The 16339-nt window shown below is 37.0% G+C and overlaps 1 protein-coding gene across 1 annotated transcript in view; it reads right to left on the bottom strand.

The window, feature by feature from the left end:
- itfg1 (integrin alpha FG-GAP repeat containing 1) overlaps positions 1-16339 on the bottom strand; it is a 185739-nt gene that overhangs the window by 103872 nt on the left and 65528 nt on the right. The window contains exon 10 of the mRNA XM_068317549.1: positions 4516-4661. Within this exon, the coding sequence (XP_068173650.1) occupies positions 4516-4661 (146 nt within the window). The remainder of the gene's footprint in view (positions 1-4515; positions 4662-16339) is intronic.

Genomic DNA, 16339 nt, shown 5'->3' with positions numbered 1-16339 from the left:
ATGCAACACCTATAAGATCTTTTTTCAACCAATTCTACAGACTTCTACTTGTATTGGTGAATTAATGGCTTTTGTCTGTGTGAGTCTGTGACACAGCACAAGGCCGAGACAGGGGCTCTGGAGGCGCCATCTGTCCTGTGACCTGGATGTAATGTGGAGCCCGAGGAGCGTAGTTTTCGGAGCTGCTGATGGAAATCATACACAACACAAACGTGAAAACATGAACATGCGCGATGCGTGCACACACCCTAAATATGTCCTCCAGCTCATAAATAGATGATCTACTAGCCTCCCGCAAAATATAAAAGTTTTCAATAATCTAAAATAACTTTGATGACATTATCAAGAATGAGATAAGACACATAATTGCATTGTCAAATCTTCAAATGCAACAATATTCTGAAGATGCCATATTTTTCAATTGCGATCCCATGAATGATCAAAAAATTAGGCGAATCAAACCTAACAAAAAACTGCAATAATAAAAAATACACTTTCTTCTGAAAAGATTCCTGTATATTAAATGACCTTACAGCAACACGAATATCCAGACTGTTCCCACCATCAGTCCATAGATCAATTTGTTTTTACCTGATTACTATCATCTAATTCAGCTCACTCCCGCATCTCCTTATTCTGAACATCAAGATTGCTGTTCATTTTGCTGGGAGGAGTAAGGCAGATTGGCATGACTTTTATCTGAAAAGGAGCTATAAATAACCAAAGCTGGAGATGGAGAAGAATGGAGAAGAGAGGGAGAAAAGGAGGGGGATGGAAGAGGAGTGGGAGTTAAAATAGATCAATTGTGGGCTGCACAAATGTTTGGTAAGCAGAGAGCATTTGGTCAGTGCGAAATCAAAGACAAACCAAGGCCCAATTCTGAGTCGACTGCAGAATGCTACTGAATCCAAATCAGACAGTAGATGTGATAAAATACCTCCAAAAAACACAAAAAGCATATCCCATCTCTCAAAGTTAAACTCTGAACCTTTGTGCTTTGACTAAAAAGACCACAGACCAGAATTATCGCATGTACTGTTGGGCGAAAATAAATTTCAAGATCAGCACAAAGGTCCAAGAGGTTGGACACACCAGAGGTCTTAATCTTAATCTAACATTCAAATCAGGGGTATTCAACGTCTTCAAGAAGCCAAGTAAGTTAACCCTCCTGCTACATCAGAATGTAAGGCCCCTCAACCTATCCCTACATGATATAGCAACAATAACAACACCAATAATAATAATAACTCACGAAAACGAACAAAACATGACACAAGTCCATTAGACAACCTCAATTGACTAAAAGTGTTATATTCTGTCTCAACCTACAGACATGATCCTTTGTCTGGTGAAGGGCAGTCTGGACAATTAATTTGATGTGAAAATATCAGATCTGCCTTTTTTTATTCATGTCTTAGTGACTTCATGGCCTGGATGGAAGCCTCTTGTTGACCAGATCTGGCCTGCAGTCCAGATTGGTGACAATGATTTTAATTTTTTCTTCTTACCACATTGATCTCTGTTCATCCTATTCTTCCATATGCCGAAGATGTGGCTTAAAACATTACTGCTGGGGTCAGATGGGATTACAATGCTTGGGTTTCCCATAAAAAAAGACATGGAGGATGGGAGAGGAAAAAAGACAAACTACAGATTGTGTGTGATTACAGTTGGTGGGAAAGAAGTCATTTGGAGAGGAGGTTGACTTCAACTAGTTAAGCCTGACAAGATTTACTAGTGATTATAAATCTGAACACAATGTAGGGTTCCAGTACACATGTGTAAGAGGCTCTTAACCAACATCTATGTCTGGCACGACAAGCAATCAAACAAACCCTAAGAAACACAAACACACAAAACAATCAGTATGCATCAACAATCATAGCCCTGACCCTCCAGCTATCTTATCTTCATCTCTGAGGCCAGATAATCCACATAGGTCCTTCAACAGACAAACACCCTGGTGTCCACAGTTCTTCGGTGTCCTAGCGCAGGCTGAAGTGATTTTAAAAAGGGCCCTCTTATCAGTCGCCTTGCCCATATGCTGAAGAACAGGCTCACCTCACCAGCCTTCTCTCCCAGTCTGTGCTCCAGTAAACTGGATTGTAATCGCTTGTTCATTAAAGCACAATGTCATAAAGTCCTTAATGCAAACCATTGCTAAACCCCTTGTCCTGCAGTCAAGGTATTTTGCAAGGTTATAGTTCTGATGCAAATGATGGTTCAAGTCTTACACTGTTATAGCTTATTAAATTCCATGTGTCACGCCTGTGAAAAAATATTACCGTACAGCAAAAGAGACGTTGAATGACAGTTTAGTAGCAGAAAGAAAGAAAGAAAGAAAGAAAGAAAGAACGAAAGAAAGAACGAAAGAGAGAAAGAAAGATTTTTTTTTTGTAAAAACACTTTAATCACATTCAAACAATTTACAATTTTACATTAGATGAAAGCACTAAAGTGCTTCAGAAGAAGATTTTTTTGCAAAAACACTTCAATCACATTTAAACAGTTCACAATTTTTCATTAGATGAAAGTGCTAAAGTGCTTCAAAAATACTAGAAACCTATAAAAAGAAATACAATTTAAAAATCAGTGCATTATATCAAGAAAATTGCAAGAGTGAGTTGATCATCAACTAAAGTGCATAGGACATTTTTGTGACACCAGATGTTCCTAAAGTTATTTAGGTCTTTTGTCATTTTGTAAAAACCAAATTCGAGAGAAAGAGAGAAAGAGAGAAAGAAAGAGAAAGAGAGAAACAGAGAGAAAGATTTTTTTTGATTTTTGTAAAAACACTTTAATCACATTCAAAACTTTTACAATTTCACATTAGATGAAAGTACTAAAGTGCTTCAAAAACACTAAAAACTGATAAAAAAAAGGAAATATAATTTGAAAATTAGTGCATTATATCAGGAAGTTTGCAAAAGTGAGTTGATCATCAACTAAAGTGCATAGGACATTTTTGTGACACCAGATGTTCCTAAAGTTATTTATGACAGAACCTAATTAATATTCTTTCAGTCTTATATTATCAGCTCTAATATCTCCACCCTCAATTACTTTTAGTGAGTGTGGGAGACTTGCAGTGCTCTTCACTCTTCTAACGAATGTTTTTAATCTGTTCAGTGAAAATTTTAGTATCAGGAAATTCATTTACGGTGCTGGGTACAATAAATTGAATGAAAGAAAGTGGCAGCTTTTAAATTGTATTGCTGGAGAGGCAAAACTCGCAATTTACGTGACCAGGAAGAGGAGAATTGAAAACAATACTGTTCAGGAAGCAGCTACTGTTTTTTTGCTGTAACATCAGATGTCGCTTAAAACTAGAATTTGTTTTTTATAAAATGGCAAAAGACCTAAATAACTTTAGGAACATCTGGTGTCACAAAAATGATGATCAACTCACTTTTGCAAACTTCGTGATATGATGCACTAATTTTTAAATTGTATTTTCCTTTTATTTATTGGTTTTTAGTGTTTTTGAAGCACTTTAGTACTTTCATCTAATGAAAAACTGTAAAATGTTTGAATGTGATTGAAGTGTTTTTTGCAAAAAATCTTCTTCTGAAGCACTGTAGTGCTTTCATCTAAAGTGAAATTGTAAAATGTTTGAATGTGATTAAAGTGTTTTTGCAAAAATAAAAAAAATCAATTACTGGGCTTAAAAAAGGAAAGTTACATGTCATAGTCCCTGTTTTACTCTGGCTCTTGGGTCAATCCGCGTGATGCACTGTTTGCAAAAACTAAACAAAAACATGAGTGCGACTGTTAATAGAAGTGAAATACATACAGGATCAGTGATGCTCCTGTTTGTCATGGAGGCAATTTTTTCTAAGCAAGAAAATATGTCATCACAAGCAGAGTAATTTCACAGTAATTAAATGAGTAAATCCTCCCTCCATTTTGAGTCTTTGAAAGAAATATATATTTAATAGCTAAACAGATTTAAATAAGCTATTAAAGGATGAGTTATTAGATTTCAGTCAATTCCACACTTTGTCCCTCTAGATGCTATAGTTTGTATAATCTCATTAAAATATGGAATTGTACAGGACAGGTTTCATTGTTGGTCATTCTCATGACAAATTTTAAGAAACTACAGATAAATAAAACAACACAGGTACAGTGTACTTTGAGCTACATCTGCAGCTCTTAAATCTGAAGCTTGGGCCCTGCATCCATGTTGATATATAGTAATGACATGATTACTTGGAGTGGGGTTCAGGAACCCACTTGGCAGGATTCCAAAGGATCCCCTGCCTAGTAAGAATCACACTCATTGACTAAACATTACCTGAAAAAAATGTTACACAGAACAGCAGTGTTCACTTCGCTGCTTTGTGTATCCTCCAAGATGAAAAGATAATGATGAAAGCATTATCTACATGCATGACAGTTCTATCTGTAGCTTTGTTCAGAATACCTCAGTCATAAACACTCTCTTGAGTACCCTGAAGACTAAACAAAGTCTAGTGAAGCATGGATGGAGCGCAGCATTATTTTTCTTCCTACCTGCCACTTGTGTTGCGGAGGATTGCTAGGGCATCAGGGAAGCCATCCAAGTTGTAGTCCCCAATGTGTAGGACTAGAGGTCGATTCCCTGGGATAAAGCCCCAAAGTGCTTCCTTCCACTGGAAATCAGACAGCACTGACACCCACTGCAACAACATTAGAAAAAAAACCTTTTTAAAGAAACATTTCAATACAATAAAACTGAATATAGCGATAGAGAAAACAGAAAAGTAAGAGGATAAAACAGATGAAAAATTGAAAGATGTAAACCGCTCTAAAAGCAACTATACCGATTGTTAAATTACCCCTGCCAAGTATATTGTGTTCCTAATATTTGTTGGTTTTACAAAGGTGGAATGAGAGGAATCTGGACATGTATGTAGGTCTAAAATATATGTTACCTCTCATGCACTGGATTTTAATGAATTTCTTTGGAGAGGTTGGAAAAATACCCAAGAACAATTCCTTAAATTTTGTTGGGGATAAAATTCATATGTATGAAGCATTTTTTTTTGTTTTTATAATTTTTGTTGAAAAGGTGCAATTACAAGATTTTGAGATCACAAAAAAATAAACTTGAAACTGTGATGATTCATATTCACGCCAAATCTGACATTCAAAACAAATCGAGTTAGGTCCTGAAAAAAACATAAAAAATTATATTATTGTATTGAATATATCAAATTAATCCAAAGCTGTTTAAGTGGATCCACTGGATGTTAAGAAAGTTCTTGAAGATGTTTTGTCTCTCATCCAAGAGACTTCTTCAGTGTGAAGTCTGAAGAAGTTAAACAGCTTTGGATAACCATGACCTGGATAACTGAGAACCTACACTACACAGACATATCAAATGAATACTCATAAAAATGTGAACCAAAATTCTAAGGGTAGTTTTTATTTTTATGGAGTCATATTATGAGGGTCAAACTATTGGGGGACGATTGATTTAAGATGTTATGACATAACGGGGAAACTGAGCTGCCATGATCTAGGTTTGTGATCCTTGATCCTTGTGACACTAATGATAATAATACCCCTCCAATACTCCTTGTATTGTTTTAAGAGTGTAAGAAAACACATCATGTATTAAATCATTAATTTTGTGAGCTATAAACACAACACTAACATGCACATTAGAAAATAGGTAGATGGAGACACATTGTCAGCAAATTATATTTAAAATATTAAACACATTTTTTTGCTCTTTTACAAACACAAATAACGCATGGGTTTTGCTCATAGCATAGGTTTGGAAATGTTCTCAAAGAGAAGCATAAATGTGTAAGAAAGTGCTTTTGTGTATTCTAAAATATGCTAATTTCTATTAGACATGGAAGGATTCAGGAAATATTAGTTCATAGGTTGTCAAAATCCCGAGAAGAACCTGTAGTAGAATCATGGCAAAAATGATTGGAGATCACTGGTTTATATATATAATGTATCATAATTTTTCTACACACACACACACACACACACACACACACACACACACACACGCACACACAATATGAATGTGTGTATGTGCATGTGTAGCCTAAAATGTGTGGAGCCATGCTGGAGGTTTAAACTATTCATGAATGTTAAACAGAGAGAGCAGGTGCAGGGAGAGTCACCAGAGACACTCATCTGAACTGCCACTAATAGCTCTTAATATGACTAGCATGTCTGCAAAACCAAGTCCATATCCTATTATATATTTGTTTGAAATTCATTGTGATATTACTGATTTAGGTTCTCTCTAAATCACTGTGCTGCCTCTGGGTTAGGCACTAACCCAGAGGCAGCACATCTTATAGGCACTAACCCAGAGGTAGAACATTCTCATCTGTTTGGAAGGGTGGCAGGTGATGTGTCAGCAAAATCAAATCACAAGGTAATTAGGGACATCAGTGTATGAAAAGATGAACACATTAAAACATTGTTCATTCAGCTTTGTATAGCTTAAAGTGCAAAGGCAATTTAAGACAAAGAAATCTGAAACAAAGCATCATCACTATCGCCATTCCCATTCGGGTTCCTCGTGGTCGAAACAATTGAAGACTGTTATTTCAGTGTCCTATTCATATTTCCTTTGACAAATTCCCCTAATGTAAGGATAATGCTTATGTCTCATAAACTGAACCTATAGCGCACTAAATTAGACGGAGCAAAGCTGAAAACAGGTCTTTTGGTACCAGCATGTATTTAAAATTGAAATTGGTAGTTTCATAGCTGTTTATTTTACTTGCAACCAAACTCAAGAATTTTACAGTCTTTATGCTTTAGAAGAAACAATTTTTTTGATTATTGAGGTACAGTACTTAAACTAAAATTTATGTGAGAAAATATAAAAATCAAACTACAATTTTAAGCAAAAAATGTGCACTTTAAGACCTCAGGTTTTAACATACAGTAACTTTGATGGACCCAATCACGGAAGGTGAAGTTTGCAACTATTACATAAACAGAAGAAAAATGAATAAATGTGCTGAGTGTTTTTTAGAGAATAAAAGTGAACAATAATACAATACAGCTGAGCCAGGTTATGAGTAAATTAACACTGAATGATTTATTTAAAATACTGCCGCATGTGTGTCAAACTTTGCTGTGATGACTGATGTCCAGGGATTGCTGTAAATAAAAAATAAATGAAAAAAAGAAAAAAGAAAGATCATTGGACCAGAGAGGCTGCTGCCAGCCCCGTTGTGTCTAGAAAACACAACACTACACATGGATATACACAATAGCACAATGTTCTGCACAGACATGCCCATTTGTACAAATTGACAGATTTCATGCCAACATGCCTCAGTTGAACAGACAGCATGCATTGGTCAACTATGTAAATGTTGATTATTTGGTTTTATTAAGTTCTCAGAAGAGACCCCATGACCAAAAAATGAGCCTGAATGTTTATGAGTTTGTTACTGTAGGCCTAAAACGACAGAACAATGCTTTATATTCCAAGATATATTTATATTTCATCATTAAGTCCACGCTCTGCTGAAGGTAAAACACTGTAAGAGAGAACTTGCCATTTAAGATGTGCTTGTATGCAAAGAAACAAGATACTGAATTAATCCGCATCAGTTTCCATGTTATTCTCAGAAAATGTACCATGTTCTCAGATGTCAGCTACATCATCACTTTTCACAAAAGTTCCTCTAGATATGAAATTGCAGGTGTTACAGTTTCACCATCGGAGTCCTTTGGTTGGTGGTCAGCAATATTATGACTTTGTCTCTCAGGACATAGAGAAGCCCTTGCAGCCTGCCAGCCTCATCAGCAGACCACTACACCGCTGTTGACCCCGAGGCAATCAGTGCACTGTTTGTCTCTTTTCTAATGCTGATTAATGGAGGAGAGAGGAACTGCCCAGGGAACCAAAAAGCACTTTAAAACTGCAAAAATGCAAGCATGTAATTAATTGCAGACTGTTTGCCATGTATGCAGTTAAACATCTGTAGCATTTGCGATGGAATTGTAGACGATTAAAGATGAGATGACATTCATTCATTCATATTCAGTACGCGCATCCTCCACTGTTGCGGGTCGCAGGGTTGACAAGCCCATCGGACATGCGGCATGAGGCAGTGCGCTGGGAGATGACAATCAGTAAAACGTAAATGTTTTTCATAGAGACTTCTTGCTAAAAGAGCAGAAGAAGTGATGTGATGATGAAGATGAGAAGGCTCCAGAAAGTCAGATGTACACAAATGTGTACTGTATGCTTGTCTACATACAATCAAACACAGTGTAGAGATACAGTACAGTACTTAATTAAGCCTCAATTCAAGCTTAAGCCTGAAATGGCAGTAATTAATTAAACTGTCAAATCAAAGCTGTGATGCATCATCACGGCTGTCTTCCGGTAATTCATTTGATATTGTTCCCTGCAAAAAGCTTGACTGCCTCTGAAACATTTCTAATGACACAAATATGTGAGAACAGCAGATGATATAAGACGGAAATTGTCGTAAATTAGCAGACAATATATAAAGTGTAACAGCAAAAGAGAAAATCAGTCGCTTCCATATACATGGTGCTGTTACAAAGCAAGGTGAGAGGTTATTAGCCCTGAGTTTGCTTTTATTACTCAGCATTTAGCTTTTGGGAATGTGGGGGATACCAGAGCCTCAGTGAGGATTTGAAAAGTTCCTAAATTAATAAAGAAACCCAAGACACCACAGTGAAAAACAAAACTGAAGAGGGGCTACTTAAATAAATCATGAAGCAGTTACTCCTTCGTCGCAGTTCCACATGTTTTGACATTTTATCGCTTAATATAGAAAAGAAAATGAATAATGTGAAGTGTGTGTCTAAAAAGATTAATGTGAGGACTAATGTACTGCAAGTTAAATTATTTCCATTCTATATTATCTGGTTGAAATGTCAGCATATCAACACTGAATTGAGTGTGTTTGTGCAGAGATTCAAATGGCCTAGTAAATGGAGATGAAGACAATGATGGCATTTGCGCTTGGGAGGTAATCTGATACCTTTAATGATAGTGAAGAGAACGATCCTGCATACAAATAGCTTTTTTGTCAAATAGTGGGAAAACACTGGCATAACACACATTGCTTGAGGCTATTTGCAGGCGTACACATGCATACATCTGAATCCGTGCACAAGTACGCATGAACACATGCAAACACGCACACACGCACACAAACACACACACTCATACAGAAGCAAGCATATAGAACCACAATTAAAAAAAATTAAGCGGGGGGCACAAACGCAATCAGACAGACATAAAACCAGTGTTGTGGCTTTGCTGATGACTAAAGTGAAAAAGTGACAGCACTCTTGCCGATTCCCATTGATTCAACTTGCTGGAGAGACTTCCTGCTTCATTAGGCCAAGAAATTAAAATATGGGTGGCCTGCGGTGGAGACTGGAGGTGGTGGTGGGGTTTATGGGATGATGTGTGGTGGTGCTGTAATATCAACAGACAACAAGGCTGTCAAAGGCAATAAATGTAAAAATGAAAAACAATTTAAAAAAACGGGTGTAATGATGCTATGGCTTTTATTGTCTTAGCAGTATAATGACTGTAATGCTCATCAGATTCGAGGAGGTGCTGAAAAACAAACAGTTGTGGAGTGGGAGACCAGATCAGAAGATTAAAATCTGGCAAAGAGAAAGTTATAATTCTATAATTTTAAATTTATATGGTTGTGGCTTTAATGTAAGGTCCAAATGGTATATGGTATATATATGCAAACGGTGTGTTTAGAAATGATTCCATCATCAACAAACCAGTCTTTATTAATATAGAGCTTAGTCACATCAGCAGAAATTTCAAAGCAATTTAACAGGTTCCACTGTTGACTTCCCATAAAATCATAAAAAATTTAACAATCTAGACAATTATCATATGTAAACAGACATCATGTAAGCTAAAAATGAATACCAGTGACCTTCAGTCCCTCCTACAACACTGGAATGAAAACACAGCAATCTTTGGAGCCTCTTATGATAGGGGCTTTGCACCACTCCGGAAAACTGATGTCAGTAAAAACAGCCAATCACTGCACAACATACCAACAACATAGAGAAATGCTGCCAACTTCTTTGGGCCTGATGTCATCTGAGATGGACTGCCAAAAAGTGGTAAAATGTCCTTTGTCTACATGCAACAAATCCACTCTATGGTTTTGTTGGTTTTTGAATTCATGGATGTCAAATCCTCTATGCTAAAGAGGAAAAAAAAAACCATCCAGACTGCTATAAGCACAAAGTTGAAAATCCACAGCATCTGTTATGGTATGGGACTTTGATGGTGCCAATGCCATGGCTAATTTACACATCTGTGAAGGCATCATTATAACTGAGTACTACAGAGTGGAAGAGTGGGCACTAAACTAACCTACCTACAGTCTATAACCTTCTACTCAAAATGTGTAGCCTTGATCTATAGAGCAGCCACATTCATGAATGGGACAGTCGTATGTGAATGGGAAAGGACATTCTTTTTAGAATGTTTGTACGGCTATAGGGCCATTTGACATAAGAATATTTAAGAAATCTATAAGAAAAACCTCATTATCAACCTCTGCTCAGATACCATATTAATCATCCATACACAAATCTAATTTTGATACTCTCATCAGATGCTTTTGTACAAAATGAATTTTCTAAAACTGTATTATTACAGTTACTATTTTCAACAAGAGCAAAAAAGTTTATAGATTGTCCCTATAGAAAAATTGCAGGCAGAAATGTCTTTGAGTCAGCTAACCCTAACCAAGTGGCTGTATCTTCTGCCAGTGACACACCATTGACCACTGACCACCCACATGACTGGGGGGAGAGTCACACTAGTTGCCTTTACACTGTTAGGGCAGCTCCAGCATGGAGGTAGCTAGCTCAGTTTTCTTTAGGTGGTAAGTGTGATTTGTTTCTTACAAGAAAGTACATGTAGAAATGTTCAAAATGAATGCACGCACAATTAGAAATGTCTAAAAAATAGATTAAATCGATCTATGTTGTTTGAGTTATAAAATGAAGCCGTTATTATTAGTTATTATTTAAAGAGTTTAGCAGAGTATTAACTGTTTTAAGATCATATTTCAGTGAATGATCCCATTCTGTGCTACCAAAATCAGAAACGGGATATATCGCCTGTAACCCTTTAACAGATAAAACTATTTTCTTTAACATAACATATAATGGTTTTGGTGAAATTATGACCTCAATAAAATATCCCACATAACTTATCTATATAAGAGAGAAATGGGTTAACCAAATGGGTTAATTAACATAACAGCTGCCATAGTTAAGGCAATTTGGGAATGCAAGAGACAAGGCAAACCACGCCAAGAAAAGGGTGGCTCACAGTCATTTTTCTTCTTCTTCCTGACAGATCTTAGCATAATTCTCAAGTGTGAAGCTGGACCTTATCAGGAACCTGTGTATCTTCAATTTATGCCCATATTTCAATTCTGAGATGTGTACAAAGTCATTTAGTGAAAGATTATGTTTTTTATGGTTTAGTGAAAGAGTATGCTTTATGGTCTGTTTAAATCTGTTTAAATATTTTGATGGGGGAAATGTAGTTCTAAATGCACTTCATGAAGGCATAAGCAGACTTTCATAACTTAGTTCTGTTAAGCTCAATGTATGTTTTTCTTCACCAAAGGGAGATGTGGTTTTGATATACAGTATTCATTTTTGGTTGGGGTCCATGCCCATTCATTATTTCAGTAAATGCAAAATATAAACCCTGTCCTAATTTTCTAAATCCCATGCTGAAGGGACATTTAGTAAAGTTTAAACCAAGAATCGTTTCTGTAGCAGTGAAGCAAAACAACATGGTGGTTTTTCCTAAAGAGCTGAAGAGGATGGAGACTTGTTTTAACACATAAAAAGGTACTCCATTCCATTCCCAGGGTGTAAGCCAAAAAATATTATTCAAACCCTTTTTAAAGATGAAATCTTCAGTGGAGCCTCTTGGCGAAAATTGTGCATCCCATCAGAGGGAGGTGCATGAATGCAAGAAGATGCACCGATAACATTATCAAGAATGTGCTTTCACTGCAGACCTGAAACATATATGTACCATCAACTGAGAAATAGACTGCTTCACAGAAGCCAATGCAAGAGGTAACTGTCATATTTAACAAAATATTTTATAAATTGTGGAAGTTTATCGTAATGTAGAGACAGTGAGTTTCATAGATCTAATCAAGAGGTGAATTTCTAGGCTCTTTTCCACATTCTAACTCATGAAATGGTATAAATCACATATTGTATGATCAATATAAAATCTTGTATTTTATGAAGGAGTAAATCAGGCTTGTTTATTCGACTAAATTACTTTTTCATTTTATGCGGACAGTTGTGAAACAATGCAGGAGAATTCAGTGGGAGATCCAAACTCCACTAAATGTGATCAGTGTGTCTGGTAGGACAATGAATGAGGTAGAGAGATTGTTGGAAGCCTCCTGTGGTTTGTTCCAATCTGGTGAGCTAAAGGCCTGGAGCTCCATCAGGGGTGCCATGGAGGCAGTGCTGAGGCCAAGACCACAGAATGGAAGCATCAAATTGCTGTTCGGAGACAAATAACAGGGACACACTTGTTTCTACACAGCAGGACTTCCATGCACAGCTGAAGGCATACCATTTTGTTTTTGACTGTATTTATATGACTAGTCTTCACATTCATTCCCTCTGATGGGATTTTGCTCTCAAACTGGCAGTGCAGGAACAACAGAAATAAATATTTTTCTCCCTCCAATCTATCCCTATGCCTCCATTTCCTCTTCCACAATTTTCACTCTATAACCTTTCCTTTCAACCCTTTCCTCCCTCTTACTTTCTCCATCTCTCCCTCCATTTTCTCTGTGGTTTGATTCCATTAAGGGACACATTTCCTGAGTAGATAATCTCCTGAGCCATGCCACACAAATATCCAAAACAATAACACCAGCAAAATACTGTAAACATGTGAATTACAAAATGGTGACTTACAATTATAATAAAGGTTTGTGTGTGAGAAAGGTGATCCCATCATGACTTTGATTGACGCACAGGAAAGGCCCAGAAAGAGCCTGGTTAATGGCTTACTCTACCCATTCTTCCCTTGCCGTCTCTCTTTTTCAGACAGCGATGACTGTCTCTCAAACACATAGTGACTTGTATTCACTTCCTCCATCTCTGCCTCCCTTCCGTTCATTCAACACTCCTCCCCTCTCTCTCATTTTTTCTGATGCTGACAGACAAAGAATGGAAGGCATGTCCACAGGGAGTGTGGATCTGCGTATCTCTGTGTATGTGTGTGCGTCTGTCATTTGTGTGCTCAAGTGTGTGGGCAGACATGCAGATAAGCCTGTAATATTTCTATTTTGGACTGAATAAAGCAGAATCTAGTTCTTTGGTGGCAGAAGAAGGAAGAAAAAAGAGTGGGGCCTCCTGCCAAATGATTGGATGGAACAGAGACAACTCATAAAAGATGATATGTAGGTGGTGGTTGTGGAGTGTGTTCATTTGAGTGCAAGAGCACTCAAACATGTCCGTGTGCATATAATTGTCTCTTCTTGTGTATATCCACTAGATTAGACTGAAAGTGTGTGTATATCTGTTACTTTTATCTCTGCAAACAAAAGTGACACCCTATTGATCAGTCCGGATATCTTTCTAAGCAAGAGTCCCCCCGCAGTGCGCCATGTGTTTCATGCCTTACTGAACATAACATCATTGTTTCACCAGTGAAAACATTTTCTTTCTTCAAATGTAATCCGACTGCCAATTACTTATTTTGGTCATGACAACAAGAACAACCTGCCTAAGAAGAATAAAAAGTCCATGTACTTATGTGAATGTAGCTGCAAATATTAAAACACTAACACTTGCAATTAGTCTGGAAAACGTGTGCCAGCTTTGTGCAAAAAACATCATACAATCATACTGACAGTGACTTTGTTGGTGCTTTAGACATGTGCCATAAAAAAAAAATCATACATTTCACACATACATTGCAAAAGCACAGCACAGCTCTGAGTTCAGCAAGCTTCTCACGGTCAAGAAGAGGAGGCTCTCATTCAGTATGTATTCACGCACTGTAATTCAACTTTTGACCCAATCAAGGTAGTGAAGGGACAGACGAAAACACATTTTTCCATGCCTACCATAGCTGAATATAAAAACCTGACCTGGTTTAAATTACAAAGATTTACTTTATATCCCTGTCCACCGAAAATACAGTCAATATCATAGTCACTTATGACAAGCTCTCCCTGACACTTTTTTTTAATTGAGACAATTGTATGCCTGATGAAGAAATTTCCAAATGTTAACTTAATAAAAAATGCTGATCCTTATTAAATATATTTACTCCAACATCACACATCTATTCTGACTACTCAAAAACAAAGTAAATGCTAGTATTTAAAATTTATTATTGCTGATTTAGTCATAGTTTTTAATTGACTGACATCAATAGTTCTTAAACTACAACAAATGAGTCTAAGGAGGCTAGGGTGGATAAATACAAATAATGTCTCTCATTTAAGTCGTTGCAATTTTTTTTTTTTACCTGAATACTGATTATGATTCCTCCCTTTCCTCTGGGCAACCAGCTTTTGAAGTTATAGTTATTTTGTAATTTCTTCCAGGGCATCAGTCTTTGCAGATGAAGGAAGATAGATACAATAACTGTGACAGGGTTATTATCTCCAGTGCTTGTTTTATGTCACTTGTCGTACTACAGAATTGATATTAATACAATCTTTAAAATATATCAATAATCCATCTCATGTGACTTGTTTCTTTCTCTGTGATGTATGATTGAAGTTTATTTCATTGCAAAACATGCTACACAGCATTTATTTACCAGGATGTCAGCAAAGTCCATCAAAAAACAAAAATATTTAATATTCAATATCCAATCTTCAAATGCAATAGGGCTTATCATAATTTGAAATCACAGAGATTTTATCTCCATCAGTAGTAGAGGATGGAGCCAATCTCGGGAGGGTGAATAGTGACATTTACAAGGTTTTTCAGAACAGAGCAATTCTGTGCAGAATATAAACGAGGCAGACAAGCAATTGGTCTGTTGATGAAGGTGGCTACATTTGGATTTGAAAATGGATAGGGAAAATTTAATGTAGGGTGACAAAATTAATCATTAAATGAGAATAAAATGACAAGGTTCATCCATTTCTTGTTCAGCCCAAGACTTCACCTTGTGTGTTAAAAAAAAAGGAGGTTAAAAGTGATCAGATGAAAAAAATAGAATTTTTATTGGGCCTTTGAAGTGCCAACAAGAATTCCAAGTACAGTAAAACAAGCACTATGTTTATGTCAAGGACCTGCAAGAAATCAATCCATGTCAGACTGATCAGCAAGCACTGATCGGCGGTTTGGACACTTGCCAGACTCAGAGATGTGAGCATGCCATATGCCACATTTGCAGAGAGCAGTCACATGCCAGTTTTATTCAAGTGCAGCCCATCTGCTCCTAAGAGATGCCTCCTGTCCCAAAATACATTGCAGTTGTCAATAAATCCATTGCTGGGGGAAGATAGGTGGGGAAAAGCCAGGTGTTGAGGTTGAGAAGCCTGCTGAAACATCCCGTTTTTTGCCCACATGTGGGGGTTGGGCCGGAGAGAAACACCTTGTGATGGTATTTCTTTACAGGATCAAAAAGCTGCTATAAGTGACATTTGAGTATCTCACCTGAGGATCTTAGTTGGTTGTTCAAGGATTTCCAGAAAACTGTATCAGCACTATTAATTCTGTTTCATTTATGTTTGGTGAAGGTTTTATGACTCATCAGTCATACTATTTTTTTTTTTTTTAATGTTAATGTGTTAATGTGAGCCGATTTTCAACATATCTTAACAAAATATTTCACTTACTTCATGTTGATGAATTTTAAAAGCCTAATTATAAATCATTTATAAATCCTTCATATGTGTAATTCAGTAACGTGCGGTCACGGGAGGCAGGAGAGGCACGGCTTCACCTGCCATCATGAAAGAAAAAAATTAAAATGTCAGTAATAAATTAAATGGTTATATTTAGGTTATTTTTACTCAAAATCACTGAATTTTCACATTTACCACTGACATACTGAGAGACTTGTGGTGAGGCACCAGCCAGCCGAGCCTCACCATGGATTGTGCAATGGCTCGGCTAGCTGTGCTGGCACGATACACAGTGAGACCGTAATGCTACATCTCTATATGTCGCTCTATAAACGGCTGAGAAAAGGCACGAAGTGTAGCACGCAGTTCTAGTACCCCATGGTAAGGGGCGGTGATGATCCCAGGGATTCGGCCGAGGATTCCTCTTCCTCGGCAGCAGAACAAGTGACTGCAAACTACAATCTATA

Source organism: Antennarius striatus, chromosome 1 (genome assembly GCF_040054535.1).
Source record: "Antennarius striatus isolate MH-2024 chromosome 1, ASM4005453v1, whole genome shotgun sequence".
Classification (NCBI taxonomy): Eukaryota; Metazoa; Chordata; class Actinopteri; order Lophiiformes; family Antennariidae; genus Antennarius; species Antennarius striatus.
This window is presented reverse-complemented; position numbering and strand designations above follow the sequence as displayed.